The sequence below is a fragment of the Siphateles boraxobius genome, unplaced genomic scaffold (genome assembly GCF_051911475.1).
Source record: "Siphateles boraxobius isolate OS27281-9 unplaced genomic scaffold, OSU_SipBor_1 19, whole genome shotgun sequence".
In the NCBI taxonomy this organism is placed as follows: Eukaryota; Metazoa; Chordata; class Actinopteri; order Cypriniformes; family Leuciscidae; genus Siphateles; species Siphateles boraxobius.
Window position 1 is genome coordinate 16395267 of NW_027508799.1, and position 12043 is coordinate 16407309.

The window sequence follows — 12043 nt, forward strand, 5'->3', positions numbered from 1 at the left end:
CTGTCCCAAGTCCTGTTCCTGCCCCAAGAACTGTTCATGTTCCTAGACCTATTAATGTTCCTAGACCTGTTCATGTTCCTAGACCTGTTCCTGCCCCAAGAACTTTACCTGTTCCCAGACCTGAGTCTGTCCCCAAGCCAGTATCTGTCCCTGAGCCTGTATCTGTTCCTGAGCCTAAGTCTGTTCTCAAGCCTGAATCTGTTCTCGAATTCACACCCAACCTCCCTCTCCCGGGTCCTCTCATCATCCAGCCATCCTCTTCATCTCCTCTGCTTCCTGTCAGCCCCATCCCTCACCCTCTACACGCCAGTGGAATGTTGGGCTCGCTGAGGGGATTCCAGGCCTCAGCACCATCTTGGACAGTGGATCCCTGGGATCCCACTCCAGCCACCGCGTCCAGGATTCCACATCGGCCCATCAGTCAACTGGCTCACCCTTGGCTACTACCTCCTTCATCTCTGTCGTGGTCAATCAGTTCAACAGTTCCACCAGGCTCCCTCATGCCCCCCGGATCAGCCCTTATCGTTTGTCAACCTACCCTCACCTTTGGACTGCACTCCTCTGGCTACGCCCCGTCCCTTCAACCCCCCGGCTCCATTGTACTCCTCACTCCCTTCTGCTCCTCATTGGTGCTCAGTGCCTCTGTCTCCACCGCACCCATCTGTGTCCCCGTCTACACCTAAGTCGCCCGAGCCAGTGGCTTCCCCGTGTCCCTCTGAACCCTCTGCTCCACCAAGGCCCAGCGAACTTCCGTCTCCTCCCTGTCATCCTCCCCTATCGATTCTGTCTCTGTCCATCATCGCCCTAAAACCTCCTGCCCTTCAGCCTCCATGGCTCCTCACTACATCGTCTCTACCATGGATCTTCATCCTTCCCTCTGGACTTATCACCTTTCAACCTAGCCCTTCTCCAGATATTTTGCCTGCCTTCTCCAGCCCTTCGCCCACTCCTGTTGCCAGCCCTCCGCCTGCTCCTCTTCCTCCTCGCAAACCCCCACCTTCATCACTCTCGTTACGGCACGAGGGAGTTCAGCCTTGCGGGGAGGGGTGTTATTGTCACAGTTGTATTCTGTTTAGTTTGTTTTCATTGGACTTGTCTGCCTGTCATCACGTCACGTGTCATCTTCTCTGTCATTATCAGTTCATCTGTATCACCTGTGAATAGTTAATCATCATCTGTATCACCTGTGTTCTGTTAATCAGTGTCATCTATGTTTGTATTTAAGATCCGTCTGTTCAGTCAGTCTCTGTCCGATCTCTGTTGTATTTAGTGTGTGTTGCTGCCTGTTCTGCTGTCCTGTGTTGTTATACTATCATTAAATCTTTGTTTTGGAATTATATCCTCGCCTCCGTCTGCCTTCCTGCAACTACCCGTGGCACTAAGTTTATATTAAACATTTTGTAAATAGACCCTTCTGCTGCTTCGCTTTTATAGTCATAAAATGTTTTTATCTGTGATTGTCCATGTGTAAAAACAGGTTATTAAAAGTATTGTAGTGTGTGTTATTTTTATTTATTTGTATGTTTTTTTAAAAATCATATACACGGCAAAAATCTTCTCTTTTTTTTTTTGCTTTCAGTAAACTAAACATAGTTTACTGTTTATATCAAATTGGTTTTTCCAATGTATTTTAACATGCAAATAAAGGAAGCTTACTTTGGAAGTAAGTAAAACTCCACAAAGCCTATGCAAAAAGAAACAACATGTAATGAGTTGAGATGTAAAAGTCCCTACTACCTTGCGGACATGTCTGAAAATGATTATAGTATCTTTAATGTGCTAGTGATGCAGTGACAAGACTTTGTAAAGATAATAGTCAATTTTACTAATTCATTACAAATGCCTCATACCTCATATAATGTGTTACTTTTAGATTGTATCATCTATAATCATGTAAAAACTTATGTTAGTACATGCCTAAACTCGACAAGATGGCAAAACATGAAATATAATTCAAATATACAGTAATTACATGATGTTTGTACATTGTAATGTGCCTTAAAATGGCTGAATTTTTCAAAAATGAAAGTTTTTACAAAACTTCTCACAACATCATCAGGGTATCAATGGATGGATCAGGGATTGCTGGGGTGCTGGGGTTGGTTGCTAACCAGAGCGCAACATAGTATCGGCCCAGATCCAGCCTGCATCTGGTACACGTGGATTCCACACGTACCAGATGTGGGCCTGATCTGGGCTGACACTATGTTGATCTCTAGGTAGGGTGTTGCTAAATAGTTGCTTATTGGCTTAGAGTCAATAGATTCTATTATTCTATGACTGATATTCTACAATATTCTCTTAATATGACTTTTTCCAATGTTTCCATTTTTCCTATATTGTATTTATGACTGTAGGACACATGGTGCAAGATGAGTGGTGCACTGAAGTGTAAAATTTCAGGACTGTTGGAATCCCTAACCCTAAAGTGTTAGCAATAGTAGTGATACTTAGTGAACTACAGTAATGAAGAATGCCTTTTATTCATTAAAAAGTCGTATTGTTGTTTATAAATGTTATATTTCACATCCATTTACCCCTTCTCTCAATCTTTTTATAGATTTGGGAAATATCAAAGGCGATGCAGGAGAGACAGACGGGAACAGGCTGGATTGTGTTATGCAACCACAGTTATTTATAAACCAGTGTCTCGCAGACAGATGCAGACGTGTGCAACACTCTCGCACACACAGCATAAGGATCATCAGCAGACTTGTTTTTTCCAGTGCTGGAAACAAAAGCATATTTGGCTATCACCCCAGAAGCGTTGATAGCTGCAACTGCAATATGATTCAAAATCGCAATAAGAGCCTCTGCTGCGTATGAATGGAAAGTAATTGTTCTAGCAAGATGATTATTTGGATTATCAGATCATCATTGTCAAGGAAACCCGCGCTACCATCTGTCTTAAAGGAGAAACGTTCTACTCTTGCAGAGATCAAAGTGATATTTCATATAAAGTGTTGTTATTTTTTAACTAACTACAACTAAAACTATAAAATATGCTATAAACTATGAAATATAGATGAAATAAAATATATTTTTATTAGATTTAAAATAAAAAAAGTTTAAATTGAAGTAATTAATTACTAAACTAGTAAGAATGGCAAAGGCACAAACAAAATGACTAAAACTAAAGTAAAATTAAACAAATGAAATTAAAGCTATTTAAAATAAAAGCTAATTTGAAACATGGGTTAAGGTTCATTATATACATTTTTAAGGGAAAGTAATATTTTAAGTGTTAACCTTAATACTTTTAGCATAATTATAAACTTATAATATGCTATAAAGCATATAAACTTCCCAAAATGTTTCATGTCAACTATGCAATTACTTTCCAATGTAAACAGAAAGTAACTATTGCAGCAGTGCAACAGCTTCTACTTGTATGTAACACAGCGCCATATACCTTGAAAATGCGATTGATTTATGGAGAGCATTCAGCCTGCATTTTTATCCTTAAGTGCTACAGGGATGAAAAAAGTTCATAAGCACATGTATCCCATCAGCCTCTACTCTTATCTTCCCCTCACACATGAAGGTGGCTAGAGCGTTTATGTGTGTGTGTGCAAGAGAGTGTAACATTGTCTGGAGTCTCACCTGAATGCCTCTATCAGTCTCTCCACTTTCTGCGCTTCACCCTGCACACGGATATGAGCCTGAAACTTCCTCAAAGCCTCATCCAACTCCATCCCAGAGAAATCCATCTCATCCACCACACAGCTATCAAAATGAAGGAACAGACAGAATTTGTGAGTGGGAGAGATTGTGTAAGAAAAAAACAAGGTATTAGGCAGACATGTGAAAGGTTATGGACCCTACAAGGGGTGACTCTACGGTCAACTTTATGATTGGACTACTTGTATGATGCTTTTTTTGGGATATTGGTATTGTATCTGTTTCGTACATGATTGCAATGACATGAACATTAGTAAATGATGACAGAATGTTCATCTTTTGTGTTAAAAATATACTAAATGGCAAAAATGTTTCCGTTCCCAGCCTCAGAAATACAGCTGAAGTCTTACTCTGCGTTGACTAATTCGGAACCACAGAAATGTTAATTCCATAAAATTTAAGCGGTCTGTACGAAAGCGAAAAATAAACGAGAACTATTTTTACTTCCACCCATGTTTGCATGTTTATTATGCTGAGCTGCCAGCTGGAGGTTTCAGAAAGAGAAACGGCTGTCAATTTGTACATAGAGCGGGTGCACAGGGATACAGACAGAGAGAGAGTAACACATTTCTACAGGGAAATAAATATCCAAGAACAGTAAGACAATCTCTCTGTCTCTCTCTCTCTCTCTCTCTCTCTCTCTCTCTCTCTCTCTCTCTCTCTCTCTCTCTCTCTCTCTCTCTCTCTCTCTCTCTATCTCGCTCTCTCTCTCTCTCTCTCTCTCTCTCTATAATGCTGCTGAAGAATATCCTTTCAAAATGAGAAACAAAGCTGAATTGGAATGGACAATAGTGTATTTACACACGCAAAGATCACATTTTTATCTTAAAAGCATAAACTTGTTAAACAGGCACATGCCATTATTTACCTTTAAATATACTTGTATACAGTGTTGGGCAGTAACGCGTTACTAGTAACGCATTACTGTAACGCAGTTACTTTTGACAGTAACTCATACTGTAACGCATTACTTTTTAAATAAATTAACTCCGTTACCGTTACCATATGGTGCGTTGTCCGTTACTTTTTTAAATTAATTAATTTTGGCTGAAGTGTAGCCTACAGCGTAACCTGTTTGCAGCAGCGACGCATTGAAGGATTGGTGGTAGGGTTGCTTGCCACCCGTCCCTTAAAATACGGAATTGTCCCGTATTTACAAGTAAAATGATGCGTCCCGTATCAAATCAATAAGGGAAGCGATTTGTCCAGTATTTTACATAAGGCCCACACATAGCCTAGTTGGATGAAAACATAAGGATTTACTATACTAATAGCAAATAGCCTATAAAGAAATCAATTTCACAATAATGTTACATTATGATTAGAATCAAATTAATTTAGTCCATTTTCTAAGCTTAGAAAATGCACATTTATACGGGCTGAATTTTATAGGCCTAAAATATTGTTTAGTAATTCTGTGAATTACACTGCGCAAACCAAAGTAGGCTAATACTACCCATCGGATGAAGAAGGGTTGGCTCTCAGTCTCCACAGAACAAAATATTTATTTTATTTTATTTTATTTTATTTTTAGTGTTCGCATTTATGAGGAAGAAACAATGTTACGGACGTGACAGTTCTCCGTGAGCGCTCTGAAAGCGGCACTAAAATATGCTTTAAAACATTCACAGAGAAATCATACAGAAAGCAAAAAACCTTTCTTTAAAGTGAATTTCGTTTTGTATTAATTGTATCTTAATTTTAATCAATGTTTCATCAACCAATTGCCTGGATTTAATAAATAAGAAGTAAATAGTATAGCAGACGATAGATAATCACGAAACGGAGGCCAAATCGCGTGAACTGGAGCTCGTCTCATAAATGAACCGAAACTCGGCGTATAAGGTAGCCTACTTGCCTCACAGACATGTCTACTTTTAAACAGAACAATTCAAAACGAAAGAAAACAGACTACAGACTGCTCTCTGCTTATGTAATCCGTATGAAATGTGCATTTCTCTCTGACGCGTCTACTGCGAAGATCGCGAGACAGCATTGCGAGTCACCTCAGAAATCCTTGTGATATATTCAGTTTGTGCTGGTCTGACTTAAGTAAAATAGTGTTTAAAAATTACTTTCTGTTTAAGTCAGTTTTGTGTTTGTGTAGACTAGGGCTGGGTAAAAATATCGATTCATCAATGCATTGCAATTATTTGTTTCTCAATTCAATATCGATTCATCAAATCCTATGAATCGATTCAGCCTACCGGCCAGTGGCGGCACTGTGGGCAACACTCTAGTGAGAGCGTTCAGCGATGTACAAGACGCGCTTTACCAAAACAGCAAGATGACGGAGAGTAGCTGCACTCCGTTCAAGCCTGCACCACCAACCAGGGACGTCGTTAGGCCTATTTTAGGGGGGCCGAAGCTACCCAAAAATGTTCCTAAGCCCCCCTAAATGATAATAGGAACAACAATAAGTCTCCGGGAGTCTCCCGCATATTGATAGCGGCTCCCTGATGTACGCAAATTAGTTCAAATCTCCCGAAATCTAGAGCTCGCGAGCTCCAAACCGCGTAGCGAGCGCACGACAGAGAAGAAGAGTCCTTACGTGTGTGCAAATGTGCACGCGTGTGCCTCACGAAGCGCATTTTTTTTATGAGTATGCACATTTTGTCTTTCTGTTTACATTTCTTTTATAACTTGAATGTATAGGAAGAAAGAAATATACTTTCTATTACAGTTATATGCACTTTAGAGGCGTTAATAAAGCACCTGTTTGTTACAGTTGTGGTTTGTATTCAACACATGTACAATATTGTACAGTTTGTTCTGCTAAATAAACCATGACAGGAAACATGCTGGGGTCAATTTGTTCTTAAACATTGGTAATACTGCACCCATTATTTAAAAATATACTCAGGTGCTTAATTACTTGTGTATTTACTAATTATTGAATCGATATCGAAGCTAATAAATCAATATCGAATCGAATCGAAGCCTCAATAATCGAAATCGAATCGAATTGTGAAATTCCTAACAATACCCAGCCCTAGTGTAGACCATAACGCATAAAAGAACATTAATGGGAACATTAAAGAATGTTTTTTTTTTTAAGTAACTAAAAAGTTACTTTTAACAGTAATGCATTACTTTTTGGTGTAAGTAATAAACAAAGTAATTGAGTTACTTTTTGAATGAAGTAACTAGTAACTGTAACTAGTTACTATATCTTAGTAACTAGCACAACACTGCTTGTATAATATAGTCCATAATTAACATCTCCTTCTAGTGCATGTGTATGTACATAAAGTCACTTTTTTACTCCATTCCACCCTACTTTGTGAAGAAAAAACAATTTTACCCTCAATACTGTATACCCTAAGGTTAAGACCCACAGGAAGTCACTGCTAGTCAGTTCCCTCAGCACTGAACAGATGTAAACAAATGTATGAATGGTTGAGTGAATTTTCAGCAGCCATTTTTTCAGTATGAAGAAATGTTTGTATGAAGAAACTCACTCATAAAGCGACAAATAGATAGCACTCCCTATTATGTAAAAATCCCAAGCGTTCTCCCACACAAATGTAGCTAAAAAGCATATCTCCGTATCAAACCCACTTTCATCAATTTACCAGACCATGGGTTTGTATCACAGTTATGCTTTTATCAGTTTAGTATTTTGTGAACACAACTTCAGATAATATAAAATAAAAATGATATATCATGAACTGCAAATACAATTTAAATATCAGACAACATAAATGCTGTTTAACAATAAAATGCAAAAAGGGAGCAAAAAATAACACAGCATTATGTTTTTTTATTGAGAATCTAAAAGCTTTTCAATTGTTTTCCACTCACAGACCATGTGTGCCTTATATTTCTCCTCAGATAGATGGAAAAACAAAGAACAGGAGAGAAAGACTTTAAAGTAACGTCCATCCTGTTTGACCTGCATGTTATCTTTCCACTGATGGGACTCAGATCATAAAAGAATCAGAAAATCTTCATATCGATTACCTTTTTTAGATTAAAAGACTTTTCTGAAATGTAGTTCATCACTATGAAATATGCAAGACAGTTTTAGATCTTGTGTTGTTACTCAGTTTGGAAAATCTGAAAAACCTATTGGGTTAAACTTGATAGAGACAGTCTCATTCATTGGTTTATTCAAGTGCTTGGTCTCACTTGAGCTTGTGTTGTTGCTCTAGCAGTCCCAAAAGTATAAAAAATCATGAAAATTACAAGCAGAAAAACCTTCTCTAAAAGCTTGTTCACAATGATGCTTTGTATACTAAGGACTGCACTAAACATTAATACTAATTTGATCTTCCCCCATCTGTTTTGACGTAGTAGAAATATAAATTGAAACCTGAATCTACTGTTTCTGCATCAAAAGCAGAACACTCCTTAAAGCTCATTTTCAGGAAGACACATATTATTTACAAACTCATCATTTTTGCTTTTCAGCATGCAGCTTCAGAATGGTCAAACTGTAATCGGATATTGCATTGCAGAAGTATGAATGTAGAGAATGCATAGTAGAGTTTTAGATACAGAAATATTACTATTGTACAGAGATCAGACATCCATCCATTTTCTAAACTGCTGTCCTATGTTGGGTAGCGGGGATGATGAAGCCTATCCCAGCGTCTTAGGTGGAAATCAAGGAGACACCCTGGATGGATGGTGATTTCATCACAGAACTAACCCATAAATTCATTTAGACCCACAAGCAATGTTTAGTATCTATAATTCACCTATCCTGCATGCCGAGGAGAAATCCCAAGGTCTTATAGCTCAGCCAGGACTAGGGACCTTCTTTTTATTAGGCAACAGTGCTACCCACAGAGCCATTGTTTTGTAAATTGACAGAGTAGTACTGTGGTACTCTTTGGATGAACAGATTAGCCACTTGATGAGCATTGTGAAGATCATGACTGAAGTTGCATTTCAACAGTAAGGAGGCCAGCAGGAGGAAAGTTCCTCTGTTCATTCATTTTGGAATTATGTGAATGTGAAAATAACATGAACCTGGAGCTGAAGACATCTAAGATGGTCGTCTTTTATCTGGAGTGTTTGCATATTAAATTAATGCAAATGTCGCTGATACCAATCAAGTGATGCCCAGAGGTCATTACAAACTGGAAAGGTCTGGAAAGGTCTATTTTTTCACCATTTATCACAAGTCTTATCTGCATCATCTCCAGCTCCACAGACATCCTCATCACTGTTGTATTCTCATTCAACACAGTGTTTGAATTATTAGAAACAGCTAAAGACAACTAAAGCTGCACAGACATGTGGCCTACTAGTTGACCGTGTTTCTGGATGACTTAAATAGCAGTTGTACAAGCCTTTTCTGGCCTTCCATGTATAGATTTTTATTTCAAACCACCACACAAATTACTGTATCTGCTATCATGAAGTACAACTTGACATCAACAGGTTAACTCTCTATGGTACGCAATATAATATCAATCAGGAAAAAATAGAGTGAATCCAGTTTCCACAGGAAACCCAGTAATCTTTATAAACTGCAACCTGTTAGCAACACAGTTGATCTAACACAAGTGTTTTCCAACAGTGGTACTAGAGCCCCCCAACACTGTGTATGTCCGAAAGAGCCCCCTATACCCTTATATAATGCACTATTTGATGGGATTACCAGTTGTAGTGGTGTCCAAAACCATAGTGGACAATATCAAATTCACGAGTGTACAACCAATATACATTCAGCTAGAAAATATCCAAGCACTGTGAGTGTCACACCAAATGATTTCCCATGTCCCTTGGCAGAAGATGGAGTGCCCGGCTCTGGCTTCTGTTGCACTCAGTGTCTGAAATGATCTGACTCGTTAGTTTCACTCATAAGTAGACTAATATAGAGAAAAGTGAATGACTGATTCAACTCTTGAGCTAGTTAGTAAAGTTAGTAGATGGGGTTCGTCAAGGAGATATCACCTCCCCAATCTTGTTCAATGCAGTGATCGACTCGATTATGAGAAAAACATTCAAGGACAAATGAGGAGTCCAATAAGGCATCGACAGCTACACAACCGACCTGGTGTTTGTATATGACAGCGCGATATTGGCCAGGATGAAAGCCGAGGCAACTGACACCTTATACGATGTTGCCAGATTCGCTGAACCACTCAGCCTGAAGATCAAGGCGCTCACCACCGAGGGATCACCGGTGAACGTTCACCTCCAGAGGATTAAAATCTTAGGATCCCTAAGTACTTACCCCAAGTACTTAGGATCCCTTGTCCAGGAGAAGAAGATTGCAGCGGTTGGAGAAAATCAATGTCGAATCAGCCAAGCAACAGCTGCATTTACAAATGGTGCTTGTGGAAGAAGGCCAACATCACAATGTTTCCAGCATCAAGACAGGCCATCTCAGACATACAGGAAAAAAATTTAACACATCACCATATACCGCAATTCATCGGGGTGATTGATGGTACTTTAATCCAGATCAGTACACCATCTGTCAATGGCCGATAAAGGAGTCATGCATGCTTCTAGGTCTGTGATCAAATATATATATAGTGGAATGGCCTGGAAGCAAGCATGCATGACTCCTTTATCTTTAGCAACTCATCTGTGGGTCAAAAGGCCCAAAAATCGCAAGGACAGTGGAGGCTGCATGGGGACAGCGGATATTCACTGAGGGCATATCTGTTCACCCCTGTATAATCCTGCCAATAGCAGGGAAGCAGATTTCAATGAGGCTCACCGTATTGCCAAACATATTGTAAAGTGCACTTTAGGGAAGGGAAAACGATGTTTTCGGGCTTTTCAGAAGTCTTCTCTGTGCGCCACAAAAGTGCTGTGGTGTAATATCATTGTTGCACAACATTGCAGTTAATGCGGAGTGCCCTTGGACGTCAGGGAGGAAGACAAAGAGGTAGAGGAAGAGAACGAAGATGGCATGAGACATTGTGATAACCAACCAACACATGTTCAATACATGGCTGGGTTTTTTGCATGCCAACATGTCATTGACACGCTTTTTAGTTCCTCCTTCATTTTTCCCCAGGGCTGAGAAAAACGCGTTTTAGTGTGAATCCATTTAAATGCAAATGAGCTGATGCTGCCGGCACAGAGGGCGGAGCCTCACGAGCTCGCGCTCAGTGGCAGAATAATCTCAACTCACCTAATGATAATCAAAACAGAAACTCTCAGTAGCGGTGTTATTTTTGACCCGGAGTCAGACAATAATGCCTACAGAGCCAGAGAATATCTGCTGCATGAAGATAGAACAGATATAGTGTAGTTTAATTACGGTTATAACTTATTTGTCATCTGCTTTAATCCAAAATAAATACAAGCCTGCTGTAGCAGACCTCGTCCAAATGATGGCCAAAAATATACTGATGAGTTTAATTGTCAGTTTTACTCCAGAAAATCACCGGAAGAGCTGAATAAACAGTATAAGAAGTGCGCATTAAAGTCTTACCAATAAACTCTCTCCCTCTCCCTTTCATTATCATCAACATAAACAGCGAATTACACAAAACACGTGTTACAACTAACAGTAAACAAATATATACACACACCTTTTCAGGGAGTGCTTAATACATTTGTAAATTTTGTATCCTTAAAGGAGAACTCCGGGCAATTTTTAAGTTAATCTTGATCGTTAGACCTTTGTGAGTACTGACTATAGAAAAAAAACGAACCGGATTGGTGCTTGCTACGTGGAGCTGCGACCGCGAATGCCCAGAGCTCCCACCCAGCTAAAACGGCAGTTATGGGGGCATCGACATAAAGAGCGTTTTTGAGCCTCTTAACAGACACAAAATGCAATTAAAATGTCTGTCCAACGTGAACAGGGACCCTACATGTGAACAAGATGCGTTTAGCAACTTAGCCATTGTTTCAACTCACCTAAATAGTCTTTTAGACGGCAAGCTGTAGTCTCGCGCTGCAGTCCCGTGCTGTAGCCGGAAAAGGTAAACAATGTCCAGGTGGGAGGAGCGTTGATCATGTGCGACGAGTCTTCGTACATGGAATGGCATTTTTCTTCAAACGGCCCCGCTGTGTTGAGTGTGTGTAGTCATCCTTGTCAAAGTGTTCACTGCAAATGCGGTAATCTTTAGCGCGTAGTACTTCTACGGGAGTTTGCACATCAAGTTGAAATACAACTAGCCACAAACTGCAGAATCTCGAGGTCATGGAAAGGAAGACGATGAAAATATAAGCTCTTATATTTTCGCATTCTGTTGTCACAATTCGGAAAGGCACAAACACGAACCATTTCTTCTTCACTTGTAAGCAACTCTGATCATAACTCGTCGCACATGATCAACGCTCCTCCCACCTGGATATTGTTTACCTTTTCCGGCTACAGCACGGGACTGCAGCGCGAGCCTACAGCTTGCCGTCTAAAAGACTATTTAGGTGAGTTGAAACA

General features: G+C 39.7%; 1 protein-coding gene across 3 annotated transcripts in view; it reads right to left on the reverse strand.

Moving 5' to 3' along the window:
- The window catches only part of iqsec3a (IQ motif and Sec7 domain ArfGEF 3a), a 184502-nt gene that overhangs the window by 44638 nt on the left and 127821 nt on the right, over positions 1 to 12043 (reverse strand). For all 3 annotated transcript variants that reach the window (XM_077233998.1, XM_077233997.1, XM_077233999.1), the window contains one exon: positions 3604 to 3726. In XM_077233998.1, coding sequence (XP_077090113.1) covers positions 3604 to 3726 — 123 coding nt within the window. The remainder of the gene's footprint in view (positions 1 to 3603; positions 3727 to 12043) is intronic.